This window comes from Condylura cristata, unplaced genomic scaffold (assembly GCF_000260355.1).
Source record: "Condylura cristata isolate star-nosed mole 26May11 unplaced genomic scaffold, ConCri1.0 scaffold00017, whole genome shotgun sequence".
Classification (NCBI taxonomy): Eukaryota; Metazoa; Chordata; class Mammalia; order Eulipotyphla; family Talpidae; genus Condylura; species Condylura cristata.
Window position 1 is genome coordinate 7470011 of NW_004567118.1, and position 18522 is coordinate 7488532.

Genomic DNA, 18522 nt, shown 5'->3' on the forward strand with positions numbered 1-18522 from the left:
GGTTGGAGAATGTCATTCCCTTTTGATCATGCTGAGTTTTTAGTGTTGAAGTTGGGTAGGTAATTGGATGTGAGTCGTTACTCCCTGGAAGATGTAACTGAAACCATTGGCTAATGGGACTTGTCTTAAGTCACTTGGCTACAGCTATTCTGTAAACTTGACTCCAGGTTTCTAGCTTTTTCTTCGTATTTCCTTACTCTGTTCTTGCATGTCCTCATGTTTTCTAATTGTGCAGTGGAGATTCCAGGGTCAAGATCATTAATTAAAGTCTAGTTTCACCACCAGTTAGCTCTAATTATTTCATGTCTTTGATTCTCAGTTAATGACTGAGAAAACAGAATGTGAAGCTTGCCTCATCTGTTTCTTATAGAGGTTGTGGTAATAAATGTGAAGACCCTTTGAAAGTTAATGGACCAACTAAGTTCAGGAGGATACTGTTGTATTCTTACGCTGTAAGTTAACATAGTCTTAGAAACAGGTGGATTTATTGATGCTGTTGATGGTTGCAGGTGAGAGCACAGAGCCGGGATAAGCAGATAGAAGAAAGGATGCTGTCCCACAGGCAAGATGACAACAACAGGCATGCAACCAGGCACCAGGTATGGGCCTCGTTAAAGCTCTGGCCATCCACACAGCTTGGGAGTCCCATAATGTCTTTAGGCTGATCTGTCTCTTCTCTTCATGTCTGAACGAGCAGTCTTCTAGTTAAAGAGTCAGACGCATATTTGTTTTCTGAATAGTGATATTCATGCCTCCTGCCTCATAAATGAAGGAATCGTGCTATCTATAACCACCATCACCATCATCCTGCTTGTTTGGAAGATTATTCTTGCTGCTCTACTTCTTCATTTAGCATCTGCTTTTTAACCCATTGCCGTTTACCTTCAAAGTCTTCCACTCTGCTGATATATTTTCAAGGTCACCAGTGACTTGTAAGCTTTTGCCACTGTTGACTATGTCATATTTCATCTATTGCTCTCTTCCTTGATTTCCTGGATGTCACTTTACTGTATTTCTTCTGCCTTTCTGAATGTTCCTTTATTATACTTCACTCCTTCTTCCCTGGATGCCCTTTCACCTTTACTGTTCCTGCTTTTTTGCTTAGAAACCTGTACCTATACAAGAGATCATATTTATCCTTCTAAGTTGCCACCTCAGCTATTGTAGGAATTCTTATCAGATCTACCACTAATGAATTTCTTTCTTACGTATTTCCATTTTAATGTTTTCCAAATGTCAGTTTGGCCCTTCTTACTTGTTATATATACTGAGCCCCTCTATAAGTGTCTGTTTTTTTGTGGTTAGGTGGATAGAGAGGAACCATGGTGAGAAGTTTGACTTTGGAGCCAAACAGATCTGGATTTGACAATGTGAATTTGTTTTTCTAGCTGTGTGTTCTTGGGCAGTCAGCTAACCTCCCTAAACTTTATTTCCTTGTAAGTGAAAAGGAGTAGAGAATACCTTCTGGCAGGGAAGTCAGCAAAATTATGCATATTAAGTACCTATCCCCAGTGCTTGGCAGGTAATAAGCACTCTCTAAGTGGTAGCAATTCTTTTCTTCATTCCCTATCTTGGGATCTATAATTATGCAGATCTTAAATTTTTATTCATTTTTGTTTGCTGCTGGTCAGATCAGTACTTGGAAACAGTAACATTCAATAAATACTTACTGAATTAAAACTCTTTATTCCTGTTGTGTTGGTGGAGACTTCCATCCTTACCTTATGCTCTGTTTGGGTTAATATTAAAATAAGTACATTCCTGAATTCATATTCACTGACAGTGTCTAGGTGGTGAGGGAACTGAGTTTGGAATTTTTTTTTTTTTTGTAAGGTTTATTTATGCATTCAAGGACAGGAGTACAGGTCAGAAGTGTGGGGGTGAGAGGATTCACCAGAGATAGAGCGGGGAGCAAAACAGGTAGATCAACTGAAATACACTGCTGGGGGCAGAGGCCCCTGGAAAAGAGAGATCTGCTGTGCCATGTGGGTCAGCTTCCTGGACAGGGATCAAGCTGGAGCTGCAGAGGCTGTAGATAGCTTCATTAGTACTGAGACTTAACCTCTTGCGCCACCAGGGAGGGCCCAGTTGGGAATTTTAAAATGACCCAGTAGTTGCAAGGTGGTATAACACGTTTTTTCTTCTCTTCCCTCCTCCATTTTCTCCCTTTTAGGCACCAACAGAGAGGCAACTGCGATATAAAGAAAAGGTGGCTGAACTCAGGAAGAAAAGGAATTCTGGGCTAAGCAAAGAACAGAAAGAGAAATATATGGTAAGAAAAGTTAAACGCTGAATTAACATGAATTGCTGTCACATTTGACCTCTTTTGGTTTCTAAGCTTCAGCTCTTCAGATTTGCCATTTAGTATTCCTTCCCCTGTCAATTGGTAATCCCTCCAATCTGGGCTGGTAAGAGTGGAAGCAGGTGGTTTTTAAAAAACAAAAACACAGTTAGAACTTAGTCATTTGTAAACCTCACTTTAGTTCTAAAGGGCTAAGTTTACCCACTCAAACAAATACCATGACTTGATGATTTCTGTATAAGGGAGAATATTTAAGCTAAAAGTAGTAAACTTATTTTGATAGAAAAATAAAATTCCTACATGATAATAGGTGTTAGTTGTGTATATCTTCTTTAATAAATCTCTTTTTTAGTATTTAATTTTCTTCCTAGTTTTAAAAGTAATGCACATTTATAATAGAAAATACAGAACAGTTAGGGAAAGGATGTAGAAATTATCATTGATCCTGCTCTTTTAAAGCAACCCCACAGTTAACGCTGTGGGACATTCCCTTTCAGCTTGACTTAATGCCTGTTTTCTTTAACTTGGATATTGCTATAAATACAGCTTTGAATTCTGCATTTTCTCTTACATATCTTGAATAATTTCATTAGAATTTTCTCGAATTTTTTGTATAAAATTTAAGTGTTAAGTGAAGACATATTTTATTATAAATGTATAAAGAGAAGGAAAAACCTAATAAAAATCACTGTTCAAGTTATACCACTAGTATTTTGGTATATGGCCTCTCAATCTTCAGATGCATATTTTTATTTTTTTCATGGTGTTAGAATATTTGCTTATTTAGGCATTAGACTAGATTATTAAAAGTATGGTTATGCGTATGAGATAGTCAGTATGGCCTCACTAAGGCAAAGATAGGCCAATTACCTTTTTGGTATTGTCCCTGTCTTGAAAATTATAATTTAGAGCTCAGCACTTGACACTAGATTTTTTGGGTTTGTGTAGGGGAGCTGTGCCCCAGTAGCAGACTATCAGGTTGTATATTCCTTTGTCTTTATATCTTTTACCAAGTTTGAAAGAGATGTACTAGTTCGCTAAAACCATGTATTCCGTGTTCAAAAGTTAGGCCGGTGGTTTTGTGCCTCCCTAATCTTTGTAGCAGTCTTGTATGATGGATGGTGTGCTTCCTTTTTTACAGATTGGGAAACTGAGTTTTACAGAGCTATTTTATGTGGAACCGTACAGGTAGAAATAGTGTCTAAAGTAAAGAGCTCCTGAAATTTATCTTGCAAACATCTGCTTTTCCATAATTTGGGCTAGTTTATTGCGACCCAGTCTTCCCTGTAAAAAATGCTGGATGGAATTTTTTTTAGTGTTTAAGTAGTAAAAAAGTTCATGAAAACTATAATACTTAGAACATAAATCTTAGATGACAGAATCAGAATGCAAAAAGGTACATAGTAGATGAGCCTGGAATTAACCAGAACATATTTTACCTGAAGGAATGGTATTGGTGAATGGTTTCTTCATATGCTAATATATGTGTGAAATCTGTAATGTTCTCCTGGGATGAGCCATCTACTCCACTTACAACCATTATCTCTGTTCTCTGGGTGGGGGTTGGGAGAGGGGAGGGTGGAGTCTTAAGACTGAATGGGAAGGGCTAGATTCAAAGGCTTAAAAGGGAAATTTCACTTGTGGGATTTCTTTCTAATGAGTGGACACTTGTATTAGCTATCATGGTAAGACTTGATACTTAAAACTGAATTACGTACTTAAAGCTGAATTTTTCTTATGCTTCTAGTTTTCTGAGTATCCCCTCTTATTTTTGCATAATATGTAGTAAAAGATTTTATTTTATATTTCTTTTTTACATTTTAAAGGGCAAGTTTATTAGAAAAAAGAGGCAGGCAGTCTTGGGAGGAGAGCTGCCTAGTAAAACATTTCTAAAAGAAACCAGTCTGTTTTTCCAGTTTATTTGGACCAGAGTTCTAAAGTGGGAGCATTAAGCTCTTGGCAGAGAGTGGGTGTAGCAGTTCAAGTGAAAAGGGTTGCTTAGTTCAACTGCTCCTTCCTTCCTGCCTATTTTACTTTCAGTTTAAAATCTTAGACTTGAAAACTTACGGGATTCAGTGTTTTGTTTTCTTTTGAAATTGGGTATCTCTCTAAGATTCATTTCAGATCTCAGGATTCTAGGAGTTTGTTGTGCCTTTGGAGTTGCTATACTTTACTATTAGGTGAATTTTCAGAGAAAGAAATCAAGACAAAGTATCTGATCCTCGAGGTCTTCCATTACAGATGGAGTGAAACTCCCTTTTGGAAAAGTGGAGGAGTATTTTCTCTCCAGATTCATGAGTTAGTGGGTGTCTTCCGGCACTGACCTGATGAATCGTATGTTTTGTGCCAAATCCGGGGTGCCTAGTATTGTTACAGGGCAGTGACCCTTTTGGGGACCATCCTGTTCCAGTGTAACACCTGGCAAGGTTGTGCATGGCCCTCTGGCGTCCGTTCAAATGAAAGAGATTAAGTTCTTAAAAGCAGAGGTTATCATGCTCTTTTATTTTCCTAGGAACACAGACAGACCTATGGGAACACTCGGGAACCTCTCTTGGAAAACCTGACCAGCGAGTATGATTTGGATCTTTTCCGGAGAGCGCAAGCCCGGGCTTCCGAGGATTTGGTGAGTGTTAAAACCTCCTTGCTGAGGGCCACTTGTGAAAGGCTCTTAGAACTGCCAAGAAAAATGATCGGCAATCAGTTTGATAGGAATTAAATGTACCTTGGAAACCTCTTCCCCCCTAGCTACCTTTGCCACTGTCCTCATTCATATTTAAAATTAATGGCCCCTCTTCCTTTCCCAGTTCTTATGGTTTTTCCCTCTTCACCCCAACTCCTGGAAGCCTGGGTGAACAATTGGTGCCCCTTTGTCTCAGGTAATTTGCAATTCTAAGAACCTCTAGACTAGGAGCTACCCCTCTTTGTTGGACTCTTAACCCTAACAGGAGCTCCCCTTTATACTCAACCCTCAATACTGCTATAGAGTAAAAACAGTGAAGAGTAGTGAAAAGGCTGTTGTCAGCTTTTTAGATTACATTTTAGAAGTAAATTTGACACAGCCACCTTTTATATGTTAAAATAGCTTTCTATTGACCCTTTGATCCAGTTTCTATTTTTGACCTCTTTGAAGGCTGCAGAAAGAGTGGATGTTTTCAGATAGTTGAGCTGAACAAATCACAGGGGAATTAACTACCAGTTTGCCCTGTGGCAGACCCATCAAGGGCAGCCTGAGCACACACCTAAACACCTATTCAAGACATCACAATTACTGGGGCCTCCTTGATGGCGCAGGGGGTTAAAACACAGGACTGTGAAGCTGTCCACAGCCACTGCAGGACAAGTTAGAACAGGGAGACCTGTTCTTCTCCTCACTCTCTCTGGTGAATCTTCTCACTCCTACACCTCTGGCCTATACCCCAGTTCTTGTAGGCATAAATAAATAAATCTTTAAAAAAAAAAAAAAAGAAAGAAAAGATACCACAGTTACTATATTGCCAAAAAGCCATAAGCATCTTATGAACTGGAGATGCAGTTTAAAGCTACGCTTTTCACTGGCCATCATTTAAATTTTATTTTTATTTTAATTGATCTGGTGTAAGTTTACAACACTATAAAAGTTGCAGATATACAGTTTCTTAGCAGCTGTATACATCACACCATACCCACTCCTGATCTGTTCTGACTTACAGTTAATTTACACGTAAGTTTTTATACCTGAGGCAGAATTTTCAACACCTTTAAAAAAATTTTAATGATTGAGCTTATTTACTTAACCAGACTAAATGTGTCCGGCAAAGCTTGTTTATAAAGGAATCATATCTTTTATAAAAGATTGATCAGGGCCTCCGTGGTGGCCTAGGTGTTAAATCTCAGCTTATCACCACTAAGGCCTGAGTTTGGCCTCTCTCCCTTCCCCTCAGGTTGCTGACCCACCAGTGGCAGAGCAGACCTCCTCTCTCCCTCCAGTCTCCCCTTTATTAACAAAGGCTTTCCTTAATAGCCTGTTTCAGTCAATCTGCTGTACCTGTTATGCTCCCCACTCTGTCTCTGGTGGATCCTGTCATCCCTACACCTCTTGCCTAGAACCTTGTATGCAAATAGATAACTAAATCCCTAGCTATTTTTTAAAAAATTTAATTATGAGTTTTTCTTTTAAAATCCTCAAATATACTGCAGAAAACTTGTAGGGAGCCGTATGTAATAGTTGCCTGGGTATGTCCTGCGTTTTTCCCTAGCCTGCCCCTGGGGCAGCTTTTCCTAGGCTGCCCTTTGGCAACTTCCACCTGCTTATGTACAAGTACTTTACCTATAACCAACTCACAGCCCCTGAATGGAGATAATCTAAAAATTTTTGACTTTTTAAAGTTTAGATTCCAGAACTAAGTTGTTGTACATGTTTCAAAAATACTTTTAAAGCACCCACATTGAGTGGTGCTTGTGTATGTGTGCATATATGGTATGCAGATTCACAGAGCTTTGTGAAAGCTGCAGGTAGCTACAGCACATTCTGTAGCTTTTCTGTTTCTAAGGGGAGTCAGTACTTGCGGTAGATTGCCTTTCTATTTGGTTTTGCTCAGCCTGATACTTGTTTTGATATCCAAAATGTGGTAGGGAGCAGAGGAGAGCTGCTCTCTGTTGAGACCTGCTCAGGACAATGTAGGTAGGGTGTTATCTCCTGTAGGCTTCTTGACTGTCCATGCCCACGAAGTCCTCTTGAGTAGAAGCTACATTTGTTGACTTTTCCCTCATAGACTAGAATGAGGGTATACCCAGAAATTTACTGAAGCTTTAAAAAAGCAAATGGGATGGGTTCTGTTACTTATTTTTGACTTTTCATTTCTTTACATAGGAGAAGTTAAGGCTGCAAGGCCAAATCACAGAGGGGAGCAACATGATTAAAACAATTGCTTTTGGTCGCTACGAGCTTGATACTTGGTACCATTCTCCCTATCCTGAAGAATATGCACGACTGGGCCGTCTCTACATGTGTGAATTCTGTTTAAAATACATGAAGAGCCAAACAATACTCCGCCGACACATGGTAGGTTGTTGGGGCTCCTGTGCCTGTGGTCGCCATGAGCTGTGGGTATCTAGACTTAGTTAAATTGCAGCTTTAAGCCATTTTTATTTCCTGAATTGTGAACTGAAAAGCATGCCCTACAGGATTTCTGTCATGTGGGCAGGGGTGGGGAAATGATGAGGTTAACTTAGTCTGCTTAGAAGAAAAGCTGTTCCTTTTCTTCTGTGGTCGCTTCTCTTCCATCTTTCTTTCTCAGGATTTCCATATGCTGAGTACCTGCAACATAGGCTGCCATGATTTCTGTCATTTCACTCACTCTTTCTCCCACTTTAAAGATGTGTTTATTTATGCATATAAGAGCTGAGGTACCGACCAGAAGTGTGGTGGATGAGAGGACTCGCAAGAGATAGTGAGGAGCAGAACAGGCAGATTAACTGAAACACACTGCTAAGGGGAACAGTGAGCAAGACAGGAGAGGTCTGCTGCGCCATGTGGATCACCTCCTTGGCCAGGGATGCTGCAGTGGCTCAAGATAGCTTCATAGTGCTATGCTTTAACCCTTTGAGCCTACTACTTTAGTGATACTGCTTTGTGTGTGTGTGTGTGTGTGTGTGTGTGTTCCCGTCTCTGGGCCACACGCAGTCCATAGTTTTGTGGACCACAGCCACAAAACTATGTGCCAGGCTTGACTTGAGGCTGGGCTTAGAATGCCAGAGAAGGAAGGTGATGTCTATGGACAAGACAGGTCCAGACACTAAGACACATGGGGTTGATGGTTTCCAAAGTTGTAGATTATGGAGATAAAACTAAAACGTGATTTTAGGATTGAAAGTAAGACTGATAAATTTTGATTGATGTGAGCAGCTTAACATTTATTCCCCTCTTATTCCTGCTTATTATTATAATGTCACTAGCCTGTGAGATAGCCAAAAAGGACCATAACTAGTAACAGGAGAAAACAGAGGGTTTAGATAAATTTGGTGTATTACACAGCTTGTGAAAATTAAATATAAGGAAATAGATACCTGTTTTAATCTTCTGATTCCTGTGATTTCAGTTAATCAGTGAAATGGGCCCTTTGGCCATTTGGCCAACAGTGTGGCTTCTCTTTCTAAACAAGTCACTGTTGGATTAGTTTGGTTATTGTTGGAGAGAGCCAGCGTTAGTTAAAGAGCAGAGATAGGAACAAACTGTAGGTGGAGCTTTCTTGGAAGCAGTTCCAGTTAATAAATATTTGGATTTACATGTTTCAAATTGGGGCATGAGTCTTGAATTAACCAAAACACAGTCAAATTTAATTGAAAACCTCAGTACACCTGTGCTTTTAAACTGTATTTTTGCTATAATTACATAAACTGTTCAAGAAGTCACCTATTCACAGCAGTGGCTGACAGGTTACATTAATCTCTTAGCACCTGAGCGAGGAAAGGAGTGCCTTGTGCCCCCTTGTGGTCACCCCCTCCAGCTTCTTGCTGTTCAACCAGGCAGCTACCTTGGCTTTTTTTTTAAAGCCATAGAAGGACTTGTTCCTATTTCCTTATTACAGAGGAACACTTTGGGAGGGGTGGGTGAGTCTGTTCTAATCTTGAAAAAGGAAGATCATAATAGTTCAGTGGTAAGAAGTTACTGGTAAAGGTGATGGTATGAGTATTCCCATCTTTACTTAGCAACACTAAGCTGCTGGACAAAAGCTGCTTAAGAATTTCCTGTTGGTGCAAGGCATTTTATAACAAGCAAGGGTATTTTTATCTGGCTTTTACGTAGTAGATGATTTTAATCTCCTGGGTTGTAACAGTGCCAGAATAAAGTTTTAAAAGCTTCAAACTGCTATAAAAATGCAATAAATGCATTACAGTGACTTTAGAAGTCTTTGTTTTGCTGGGGAAAATCTATATTCTCTAGTTGGCTTACTGTCTGTTATCACCACTAACTACATTTGCCCTGTGATTCCTTTTCTTTTTTGAGTAGCTGTCTTATTGGGAAGATTCATTTATGTTCTGTGAGTTTGATTTTCTTGCAGGCTAAGTGTGTGTGGAAACACCCACCCGGTGATGAGATCTATCGCAAAGGCTCAATCTCTGTGTTTGAAGTGGATGGCAAGAAAAACAAGGTGTGAAACATGGTGATGAAGAGGCGGGTGGTGGTGATGTGGACACTGACACACTTCAGAAGCAGTTTCTGGCTCCAGCTCACCTTGTAAAGAAGATGGAACTCTTTACAGATAGATGGTTTCTGTTGAACTAGAAATAATGGCATGCATGGTCTTTATTTTTAGTCCTTTTTAGGCCTTTATCAAATAAGTTTCAGACTCTCTGGCCTACTCATGAATTCTTGGTTCTCTGCTTCCAGATTTACTGCCAAAACCTGTGCCTCTTGGCCAAGCTTTTTCTGGACCACAAGACATTATATTATGATGTGGAACCCTTCCTGTTCTATGTTATGACAGAAGCGGACAACACTGGCTGTCACCTGATTGGATATTTTTCCAAGGTCAGGAGGATCTGGAGAACTAGCTCTGAAGCTGACCAGAGCGAGCTGGGTGATTGATGTTGGTATATGGGGACTCAGATCACTGATGGGCAGAGGCAACTCTGGACAATGATGACACCTTCTTTAAAAAAAAAAAAAAGCTGATGCATGAAAATGTGCACTTCTTTATTAAAAGCATCAGGTTTATTCATTCCTGCATTTGTGGGTTGGAGCTGCCTATTAATTACTGGCCAAGGCCCTGCCTACCAGCCCGCAAGCCCACATCTTATAGTCAGGCCAGGATTCCTGGCTTTGCCCTCTTCTGTGTTATTAACTTAAAACCAGGAGTAAGTTCCTTTAGCCTGGCTTGCTAGCTGGGCTGGCAGTGATAACACCACTTTCCTTTGAAGACTCAAGGTCAGATTTTGCTTAGGACATTTTTCTTTTGCTTAAGACTTTTAAGTATGATTATTATGTGTTGAACATAATTCATGTTGTGAAATTCATGGTTTCAAAGTGTACAACTAAGTGGATTTTAGTGTGAGTTGTGCAACTTTGCGCAATTGCACTGGTCAGTTTTCATTACCCCTGTGAAAAATCTCATACCAATAACAAGCCACTTTCATTTCTCTCAACACCCGCTCAGCTGTCTATAAATTTGTTTGGACAGTTCATATAGAGTCATACAAAATGTGATTTTGCTTTTTAACCCTCCCGCTTCCAGAATGGTAACGTATTATTTGGGATCCCTGCCTCCTGTGACAACCTCCTTTTGAAAAATTGCTTTTAAAGATGCTGCTCTAGATTGACTCAGCAATCTTAACCCTGCCCTGTTTGCTCTGACTAAAGGAAGCTGAGTCAGCCGACTTAAAATGAGACTGGAGGCCTTAGAGCTAGGAAAACCACGGCTTTGGCTTTAGCCATTGTCTAGGGTATGGATGGAACAGCTGTGGGTCTTCTAGCCACTCCCCAGGACTGGTCAAATATTTTGCAAACAATCTTATTTTATTTTGTATCTGTGGGACAACTGACATCTTCGGTTCCGAAAACAAATGACCTACTCCTGTTTGCTCTTGGTTTTAGGAAAAGAATTCATTCCTCAACTACAATGTGTCCTGTATTCTTACCATGCCTCAGTACATGAGGCAGGGCTATGGCAAGATGCTCATTGATTTCAGTAAGTGAAACCACTAACTCAAAGCCACGTCAAGTTTGTTTTTTGTCGTTTGTTTGTTTTATGTACTCTACCAGTCCTGGTATGGAGTGGGAGGACTGACTGATACTTATTATGTGACTCAACTGAGGAGAGAACATGGTCGTAGTTAGTTGGCCGGGTTACACATAAAGCACAGTGAGTGTAGGGCTCTCACCTGGTACCTTACACTGGAACAAAGGATAATAAAGTAAGCTTTTTAGAAATATCCCAGTTGGAGACTTAGTAATAATAGCACATAAATGCACGAGACTTCAAATCTTTTCCTAGATGTCAGGGACTTTCCTAGAGGTAGACTCTATTATACCTGACTGAGACTTTGAACTTCATTAGCCATGTATTGTGTTTGGAAATTTGCCTACTTACTAAGAATTATTTGTAACCCCCTAAGCCAATACTCCCAATACTTTTGCAGTTAGTTGTGACACATAATAGTAGCAAAAAGGAAGTCACCGCTTGTTCCCAGCTAAGGTCAGTCAGGATGCCATGTTTCAGTTCTGTGTGAACAAGTGTACTTTTCATGACTCGTTCCACATTTTATTTTAGTTGCTGACATTAAGTGACCTCTACATGCAGTGCTAAGTACTGTCTGGAGGGCGCTAATATGCTTGAGATGTATGGGTTGAACAGGCTTCATGCAGACCTATGGTAACGCATTGTTACCCATGGGTTCACTGTTCAGTTAGTCAGCAGTATATATTAGGTAGGAGTTTTTAAATGGAAGCACATAAAACAAGATTACATTCATGACAAAAACATAACTGCATTCTCACAGGACCCCTAGGAGCAGCTGTTCAGTGTGCCCTAACTCATTGTTTGTGGTGACTTTACAGAACACAGCTGCTAAAAATAATGAGTCGACTCTCTTGTTCACTGTTTGCTGTTATGTGGCACATTTTAGTCGGTTAGAGTTCTTAGATGAGCCTTCCAATCTTTGAGTTTTAAGCAAATTAAGAAACAGTAAATTGGAGGGTGGCAGAATCCACCAAGAGAAGGTAGGCAATGTATATACTGGAATAATCAGCACCTATGTTATGAACTTGATTTTATGGAAATCTTCAAACATACAAAGATATTATAATAACCCTTATGATTACCATTTTATGACTAACCTATTGCATCCCCAAAAAAATCACCCTCAAATTTTTTTTTTTTAAAGACTTATTTATTCATACAAGAGCTCTGGGGTATAGGCCAGAGATGTGGGAGGGGAAAACCCGCCCAGGGTTTTGTAATATTCAACCTTGCCTAATTTTGTTCTTCCCCCCCCCTTTAATTAATTATTTTTACTCAGAATCAGATAGAATTGATACATTGTTATCAGTAGATGTGGTCTATAAATCATTTACTCTTTTAAGTTCCAGTTCCATTTTTCGTCAAAGAAATTTAATACTGAGATAATCTATTAAATCTTAAAGGGATTTGAGAAATATGAAAAGCTACATAATGAAAGGCTTTCCACCTCTTTGCCACTGTTCTCAAGACATATATATAAATAACCATTGTCAAGAAAGTTAGATGAAGCCTTCTATAGTTTTTTTTTTAAGATCTTCCTTATTTATGCATACTAGAATTGGGGTATAGGCCAGAGGTTTGGTGGTATGTTGAGAGGATTCACTAGAAACAGCGGGGAGTAGAACAGACAGATTGACTGAGGTACATTGCTGAAGGGAGCAGCAGGCGGGCCAGCAGAGGTCTGCTGTGCCATGTGGGTCACCTCCCTGGGATCAAACTTGTGCTGCAGTGGCTGTAATAGCTTCATGGGTTTAATCATTGTGCCACCAGGGAGGGCCCTCCTTCTGTAGTTTAATAATGTATTATAAATAAATGCAAATACATTCTCCTGTTTTGTTCATACAGAGGCAATGTACACCACAGCCACATGGTAATTCATTGGAGGACTGAATACTAATTAATCTTGCAGAGCAGCTTGGATACTTAAACCTTCTACGATGTTCACATACTTTCAGTAATATGATGAGATACACTGTTAGAAAATGTGTTTTCTTGTTCCCTGGCAGGTTATTTACTTTCCAAAGTGGAAGAGAAAGTTGGCTCCCCAGAACGTCCTCTCTCAGACTTGGGGCTCATAAGCTATCGCAGTTACTGGAAAGAAGTACTTCTCCGTTACTTGCATAATTTCCAGGGCAAAGAGATTTCTATCAAAGGTTGGCTTTGACTCTTTAAGATGATTATTACCTAAGACCTTAACTCCACTCAGTAACCTAACTTAATCACCTGGTAAGCACTGTCACAGCTTTTGTAACTGGCCAGGGGAATGTGCTCTTTTGCATTTCACTTGGTGAGGAGAACAGGTGATGCATTGAAAATGGGCCCTTTGCAGAAACCTTTCCTAAAGGTACCCAAACATTCCAGAACACCTGGCCCCTGGTATATGATTCATTTTCTCAAATCTGGGACTGCTAACACTTCAACATGGTGAGAAAGAAGAAAATTTTTCCAGTCTTTTGGCACATCCTAGAGTATTTAATATATCTGTACTTATGCAGGGGGTGACAAATTACATTTGATCTGTCTTTGACATTGTTTTCTATCAAGGGCATGAATGAGTTCTTGCTGTAAATCTCTCTTCTGTAGTTCTTTAGACTGGTCAACTGAATACTTTGTAAACTTTTTCTGGGCACATTGGTTATGAAGAGTTCATCCATTTGCAGTCCACCTAGATTTCCTCCAAGGGAAAGAGCCTTGGTTGTAGAGTAGTTAGATTTGTACTGTGGCCTGCTTCTCAGTAGTTCTTCTGTTTCAGAAATTAGCCAGGAGACAGCTGTGAATCCTGTGGACATTGTCAGCACTCTGCAAGCTCTTCAAATGCTCAAGTACTGGAAAGGAAAACACCTTGTTTTAAAGAGACAGGTACGGTTTTTATCAGCTGCTTGCTCATTGTTGAATGTACTTGAGGCTTATGAATGGGGCAGTGACACCTAAAGGTAATCCTCCTTTCTTAAAGGAATTTGACGCTACATACCTGTCACTTGGTCGTATTGTCCACTGATGCCTTTCTTAAGCTTATTAGCTTATCGCCTGCCTTATCCTTATCAGAGCTTTTGGTAAGCTCCTGTCTCAGGTTTGGGTGGTACAAGTTAAGCAGCTTTATATCTCAGTACTTCCATCACTTAAAGATTTTCTTGGATTAAAGAAAAACTCCTCTCTGTAGGGAGGGATCTTCACAAACTCCAGTGCTCATGGATGTTGCTTAAATTCCTTTAACACAAGCCATCTCAACTCATGGCCACGTAATTGTTTTAATTATCTGCGTTGAAGGAAAGATGAGTAAGGGGTTTCAGTTTTCACTATGGCGTAAGAAGAAACAGATTGGATAAGAAAGCATTTTGTATGTAAAATGCATTTTCTTTTTTTAGACAGTAGTATTACTAGTAAACCATTGACAATTCCTTTTTCGCAGTCATTTTGGGCTCCACCTTTATATGATGTTTTAGTTGAATGCACATCATAATTTTTCCTATTCTTCTCTTAGGACCTGATTGATGAGTGGATAGCCAAAGAGGCCAAGCGATCCAACTCCAATAAAACCATGGATCCAAGCTGTTTAAAATGGACCCCTCCAAAGGGTACTTAAAGTGCCCTGTCACTCTGAGCCAGCGAACCCAGCAGTAGGAATCCATGCCCTAGGGATCTGTCTGTCATTTCTGTTGCTCTTGTGATTGGCAAGTACAGTGTCCTTTGGGAAGGCCACCCCCTCAGGACTGTCCTGGCTCCGACCTTCGTGTACACTGCAGACGCTGGTTCTGAGGAACTGTTGTTTCGGCCTCAGTGAGGTTGTCCGGATGGGATCTCTATTAGATTTGCGTGTGGATCCCTGATAGCACTGACCCAAGGTGTTCTGTTCGGTACTGCACCTGTCCAGTCACTGGTTCTCTACTCATGTTCTTTAGCCCCATGAGGTTGTGTCATGTCTTCTAACCTTTGTACTCGTGCTTCTTGCTTCCCAGTCACCAGACCTCCAAATGAGGTTGCCGCCACCAGGACCTTCCCATTTAGTCTTAACATGTGATCATGGAGTGGCAGGGAGCGGTAGCACTGTGTGTGGGGGGGGAGGGTGTGTTCCCTTTGAGTTCATCTCACTTCAAATCTTTTCCTCCGTTTTTATTGGAAGACCTTTACTTATTTTTGCTCAGTATCAGGCTGACCAGAGGCATACTTTTGAAGACTCTCCAGGGTTTAATTTTTGGTAATAGCCCATAATCTAGCTGAATGAAATGAGGAACAGGTGATTTGAGTTACCTGTGGGCAGTGCTTGGTGGAAGGGAATGAACACAGTTTGCCTCACCTTAAGTGTCCCGTGGTAAATGTTTTCTCTCCATACTCCCTGTCCCTGCCAAAATACATGTTCACTAGTTAATTATACTGTAGAACCTTTTCACCAGTATCAGTCTGACTTGGCACAACGATAATGCCACGTAAGTTGATTTTTATCTGAACATCCTCAGAGAAGTAGAAAGTGATCAACAGAGGCTTCTGTCAACAGCCACAGCACAGCCACAAGAGTGCCGCTCCTGCCAAGGTTTGCTTCTCTGGGCAACAGTGCCTCGCCCTCCCTCCGGCGCTGAAGTGCTCATGTCCTGCCAAGAAGTCCTCCATTTCCTTTTTGGGATTTACCATCTTCCCTCTTTTCTATGGTCTCCTTTTGGTGGGGTTCCTGTGAAGGAAGAGATGGCCCCTTTAATTTCTTGGGCCCACTATAACTGGGCGGCTTTTGATGTATGACATGTCACCCTTCCCAACTTGCTCTCCTCCTACACTGCTGTCTTCATGGGACGCCCTCACCACAACCCCAACTCAGTCATTTGTGCCTTTCTTCTCATCCCTGTACACTACTTATACTCACTGTGGGTTGAGGGGAGCTCATTTTAAGCATGTTCAGTGGCAGCTCCCCACCAGTTTCAGTGTCACTGTTAAACTATCCAAAAGCAACTTCACTGGGGGTTTTCTTAAGGGGTAAAGGCCTTTTACAGAAGCTGATGCTTTCCCCCCTTCACCCCCGATGTGTTAGAATGTGCTGTTCTATATCTACTCCTCAATAAAGCATGTTCTCTGCTGAAATCTGTTTGCACCCAGGGGCTCTCATTTATGTATGAATGTGGTATGGCTGACCTGCTACTAACAGTAAATGCACTTGGGATTTACTTTTCCCCAGCAGCCAACTATTGAGGAGTGTGGTTTGTAACTGTGGGTCTTTTTTTCTTCTGTGATGTGGGCGGTGTGTGGAGGGAGTGCTTACTCTGAATTTGTCTAGTTGGAATGTAGTCTCTCTGCCTCACTTTGGTTCCAACCAACAGGCATGCCTAGCACTGACTAGTCAGTATTTTAAAGTGCATTTTCCTCTGATTGCAAGGTTGAAGGAGCCGGCCAGAAGCTAGGCAGTGTGGGGTAACGGTCCATACTCGTGGAGGTGGAAAAGCATTTCTTCTCCAAGTTCATTTGCTAATAATGAGCATTGTGACTGCTAATCCTTTCCTTTTCTAGGTTGAGGTGATTTCTGAAAGGAGCTGCATTTTTCAGTAGCAAATAACCATGCAGGTCAAGGTTTTAGAGAAGGAAACCTGGAGTCAAGGTGACACAGTAAGCGATGAAGCCAGAGCCTTCCTTAACTTTGATTCCTTAATGATGAGTTATCCTCTCATTTCTAGTTTTCTTTGCTTAAACCACAGGCCTTTGTGCTTCTAATGCCTTCCTTTGCCAGAAAAAGGAAATTGGTGAAAACTTTGAGATAAAAGTTGTTCTTAGTTGATTCTTTTAGCAGTATTTGTGGGCTGGGGAGCTAAATAAGGAAGCAAAAGATGTCTTCACCCTAGGCGTGTGTCTGAGAATGAGCTGTGTGGTGGGTACTGCCCTGTTTGCTTATAAGGACTCCTTCAGTCCTCACTTCAATACCACCACCGAAAGGTGGGTATTTTATCAAGGCCCTTATGGACTCCAAAACCCAAGGAGTGGGATTTGTCAGTGCTGTCTTGAGTTAGGGAATGCTTGTACTTATTTTTCTCACAAGAGAATAGTTGGCTTTAGCTTTGATTTGTCCCTGAGGTTCTGGGTGGTTGCCTGGGTAGGGTTAGGAATGACATTGAACGGAGTTGCCTGTAAAGCCAATTGGTTCAGATCAAGGTTAGGCTACATATGAAGAGTTAGTATAGAAAAAGCCACAGCTTGCTTACAGTACACATTCCTTCTGGAACATTAAGAATATATTTGTGACTTTTCAAGGTCAGTCAAACACATCAGCTTTTTCCTTCCCTGAAGGGCAGTTGGCATTAGCCATACAGTTTTTCACAAGGGGTGTGAAGAATAAGCAGCATGGTTCTCAGCAGTGATTCTCCTGACCTTTTGAGAATCTAATTAAAATTGGGTCTTTCGTTACCTTAGTGCAGATAAGCATTTGTCTATAGTTCAGAAAATTGAGCCTTTGAAGTCCATTCCTGAACGTGGAGGTAGAAATAAGCCCCAGCTTAGGCCCTCTCTCTGGTGGTGCAAAAGGTTAAAGCACAGCACTATGAGGCTGCTACAGCCCCAGTCCGATTCCCAGCCAGGGAGCTGACCCACATGACACAGCAGATCTGCTGTCTCACCCGCTGCTCCCCTCAGCAGTGTATTTCAGTATCTACCTGTTCTACTCACCACTCTGTTTCTGGTGAATCCTCTCAAACACACCCCGCCCCCACCACCACCACCACCACACACACCCCTCTGGTCTGTAACCCTGTTCTGGTATGCATAAATAAATATTTTTAAATAAAAAGAGATAAACCCCAGCTTGAGAAAGGAAGCCCCAGGTAGGTTGCCTAGCTCCACACTGCTGGTTCAAGTACCAGCTCCTTTCTACAGGGAAATGACAGCTTGGGGGGAGGGCCTGGCTCACATAAGCTTCCTTCTCGTGGCCTCACAGATGCATAGATATATATGCACAATGTTGTATAGGCTTTTGTATGTGATGTGTGCTGGCAATTCTAGAAGCTACCTTTTTTTCCATTGGGATCCTGGAGTTAAACAGAATTGGACCCCCCCTAGTTATACTCTAGAATTTTCCTGCCACAAACTTGTATGCTGCCTGCTTCTATCAGACGGTTTCCTGCTGATGGGACACTATAATTGCCCACATCCTTTGCTACCTTGAACAAAATGTCCATGGATGTCATTAAGGAATCAAAGGGTTGCCAGTGTTGCAGGATGTCCCCACTGCTGAAATAATCAGTTTGTCACTTCTGTCTTGTGCAATACCTTAAGGTGAAGGTTGTCTTGCCCCCATTTTTAGGGTCTGGGGGTTTGTTTGTGCCCAAGAATGGAGAAGATATTCTGTGCTGTTGCGTAACTTTGGTTCCATCTCTCCTCCCAAATGTTCTGTGTGAGATATAAACACCTTTATTCTTGACATGTCTGGTTCATTCCAAGAAGTCAGCCTTTTTTAAATTTGTTTTGGGAACAACTCCCCTTCTGTTTACTCTGTTCCAATGTTATTTAGAACTTCGACTCATCTCAAGAGAAAAG

The 18522-nt window shown here is 41.0% G+C and overlaps 1 protein-coding gene across 2 annotated transcripts in view; it reads left to right on the forward strand.

Moving 5' to 3' along the window:
• KAT7 (K(lysine) acetyltransferase 7) overlaps nucleotides 1-16082 on the forward strand; it is a 29641-nt gene extending 13559 nt beyond the window's left edge. The window contains exons 6-15 of one of the 2 annotated variants that reach the window (XM_004684321.2): nucleotides 510-599; nucleotides 2174-2272; nucleotides 4815-4925; nucleotides 7152-7343; nucleotides 9343-9432; nucleotides 9672-9812; nucleotides 10875-10968; nucleotides 13026-13172; nucleotides 13772-13878; nucleotides 14501-16082. In XM_004684321.2, the coding sequence (XP_004684378.1) occupies nucleotides 510-599; nucleotides 2174-2272; nucleotides 4815-4925; nucleotides 7152-7343; nucleotides 9343-9432; nucleotides 9672-9812; nucleotides 10875-10968; nucleotides 13026-13172; nucleotides 13772-13878; nucleotides 14501-14602 (1173 nt within the window). In that variant the 3' untranslated portion in view covers nucleotides 14603-16082. The remainder of the gene's footprint in view (nucleotides 1-509; nucleotides 600-2173; nucleotides 2273-4814; nucleotides 4926-7151; nucleotides 7344-9342; nucleotides 9433-9671; nucleotides 9813-10874; nucleotides 10969-13025; nucleotides 13173-13771; nucleotides 13879-14500) is intronic. The other variant, XM_004684322.2, reaches the window with a different exon arrangement.
• The last annotated feature ends 2440 nt before the right edge of the window (nucleotides 16083-18522 follow it).